Below are 2,331 nucleotides of genomic sequence, written 5' to 3'. Positions count from 1 at the left end.
CAGCCTACATAGCAAACACATTGCCGGAGAAAACCTGCTATTATTTTGTACTTTTCATACAAGATTTCTGAGTCAGAATTCCTCAATTCTTCACATGTATTTGAAAGATGCATTATTCCAAGTTATTTGCCATTCTCCAAAATTACCAATCCAAATTTCTGTCAGGATGGGCTCATCATTACATCTGCCAAGAATTCCAGACCTGGATTCTCAGCTGTTGGATTGTGACTTCATAGTTTATATATTATGCTCATAAAAACAACATATGCTCCACTACTGACATGAAAAGGCAAAACCAAAGCTCTGTGGTTGAATTCATTCTCTTGGGATTTTCTAACTTTCCTGAACTCCAGAAGCTGATCTTTGGGGTTTTCTTGGTTATTTATCTGGTGACCTTGATGGGAAATGCCATCATTATTGTCATCATCTCCCTGGACCACAGCCTTCATGTCCCCATGTACCTATTCCTCCAGAACTTATCTGTGGTGGAAGTGAGTTTCAGTGCAGTCATTATGCCTGAAATTCTGGTGGTCCTCTCCACGGAGAAAGCGGCTATTTCTTTTACTGGTTGTTTTGCACAAATGTATTTCATTATTCTTTTTGGTGGGACCGAATGTTTTCTCCTGGGGGCAATGGCTTATGACCGATTTGCTGCAATCTGCCATCCTCTGAGCTACCCAATGATTATGAACAAAATGGTCTTTATGAAGTTAGTAATGTTCTCATGGATCTCATGGGTCATGGTGGCTACTGTACAAACCACATGGGTGTTTAGTTTCCCCTTTTGTGGTCCTAATGAAATTAATCATCTTTTCTGTGAAACCCCCCCAGTCCTAAAGCTTGCATGTGCAGACACCTTCTTGTTTGAAATTTATGCATTTACAGTCACCATTTTAATTATTATGGTCCCTTTCTTGCTGATACTTTTGTCCTACATTCGAATTCTCTTTGCCATCCTGAAGATGCCATCAACTACTGGGAGGCAAAAGGCCTTTTCCACCTGTGCCTCTCATCTCACATCTGTGACCCTCTTCTATGGCACAGCCAGTATGACTTATTTACAACCCAAATCCAGCTACTCTCCAGAAACCAAGAAACTAATGTCACTGGCTTACACACTGCTTACTCCTCTGCTGAATCCACTGATCTACAGTTCGCGAAACAGTGAGATGAAAAGAGCCTTGATGAAATTGTGGCGAAGAAAAGTGGTTTCACACACAGCCTGACTGTATTGAGAAGTCACGTGCTATTTGGTCACTGCCCAACTGCCCTTTATTTAAATTTAATAAATGATTAAAATAGATTATCTTTCTTGATAATGATTATGTTTAATTTGTTGAGTTCCTCAAGTTTGATAATATATTAGAGGTATCCCTCTCTTTCAGTGATGTACTCTTGTCATTTATTTTTCACAGATACATAATTTTCCATAACATGATGCAAGAATTTATTCATTCATTCCTCTCTTATGGACATTTAGGTTGTTACTACATCGTTGTCATTAAGACAGTGCTTCAATAAATATCCAGTCACATACATTTATATGTACTGATGCTTTTTAATTTTGTATGATAGATTTTTCAAGGTGGGACATATGGGACAAAGAGTATGTGTGCTTATAAATTTTAGTACATATTGCAGAATTTCTTTTCAAAATGATACTTCAGACCTAAAGATCTACTTGGCTCCAAATTGAGGATCAAGAGACCCACAAATAAAGACATGAGATTTTTACTTCTGGAGGGAAAAATCTGTTTCATAAATGAGTAAAAAAGTACAGCTAATTTTTGGGGTGACTAAACTGGTTTTAGTTCATGGGCTCACACAGATTATAATACAAAATTGTATTTCTCTGTGTATTGTGTCAAATATTCATCCAATGTTGGTGACTAGAGAGCAACATGGGAACTTTCCTGAAATCTCACTTGATAGTAATGCTGTCTTTTTAACTTATAGACTGCTGTTTTTGGAGACTTTTGTCAAGTTTCCCTTTGTAGGTCAAAAATGTCCCCAAACACTTTTTTAAACAATGTTGTTGTTGTTAGTGGCCGTTGAGTCAACAATGAGTGATTCTTTTCACTTTCAGGAAATGCGATTAACTCATTTTGCTTATTTTCTATAGTCCTTGAGTCACAATACTACTTGTGCAACCTTTCCCAGAAAGAATCATTTCACATCTTGCAACATGTGGAACATTTCATGTTTGCTTTCTATTTTAATATTGCTATTGGGTAGTGTAGAAGGATCCCTTTATTGAATCTATATCACAGGAGTGCCGACAGCTCACAATTTCTGCCCCAGGGATGGTAATAAAGGGGTTAAAACACTATT

At 37.4% G+C, this 2,331-nt stretch overlaps 1 protein-coding gene across 1 annotated transcript; it reads left to right on the top strand.

Annotated features, from left to right (window-relative positions):
- The first annotated feature begins 214 nt into the window (after nt 1-214).
- LOC101342046 (olfactory receptor 10A3) lies at nt 215-1,256 on the top strand. Its single transcript, XM_004369611.2, has one exon. The coding sequence runs from the start codon at nt 282-284 to the stop codon at nt 1,224-1,226; it is 945 nt and encodes a 314-aa protein (XP_004369668.1). The 5' UTR covers nt 215-281; the 3' UTR covers nt 1,227-1,256.
- The last annotated feature ends 1,075 nt before the right edge of the window (nt 1,257-2,331 follow it).

The sequence above is a fragment of the Trichechus manatus genome, unplaced genomic scaffold (genome assembly GCF_000243295.1).
Source record: "Trichechus manatus latirostris isolate Lorelei unplaced genomic scaffold, TriManLat1.0 scaffold00006, whole genome shotgun sequence".
Classification (NCBI taxonomy): Eukaryota; Metazoa; Chordata; class Mammalia; order Sirenia; family Trichechidae; genus Trichechus; species Trichechus manatus.
The sequence above is the reverse complement of the archived record's forward strand: the minus strand, read 5'-3'. Positions and strand labels throughout refer to the sequence as shown.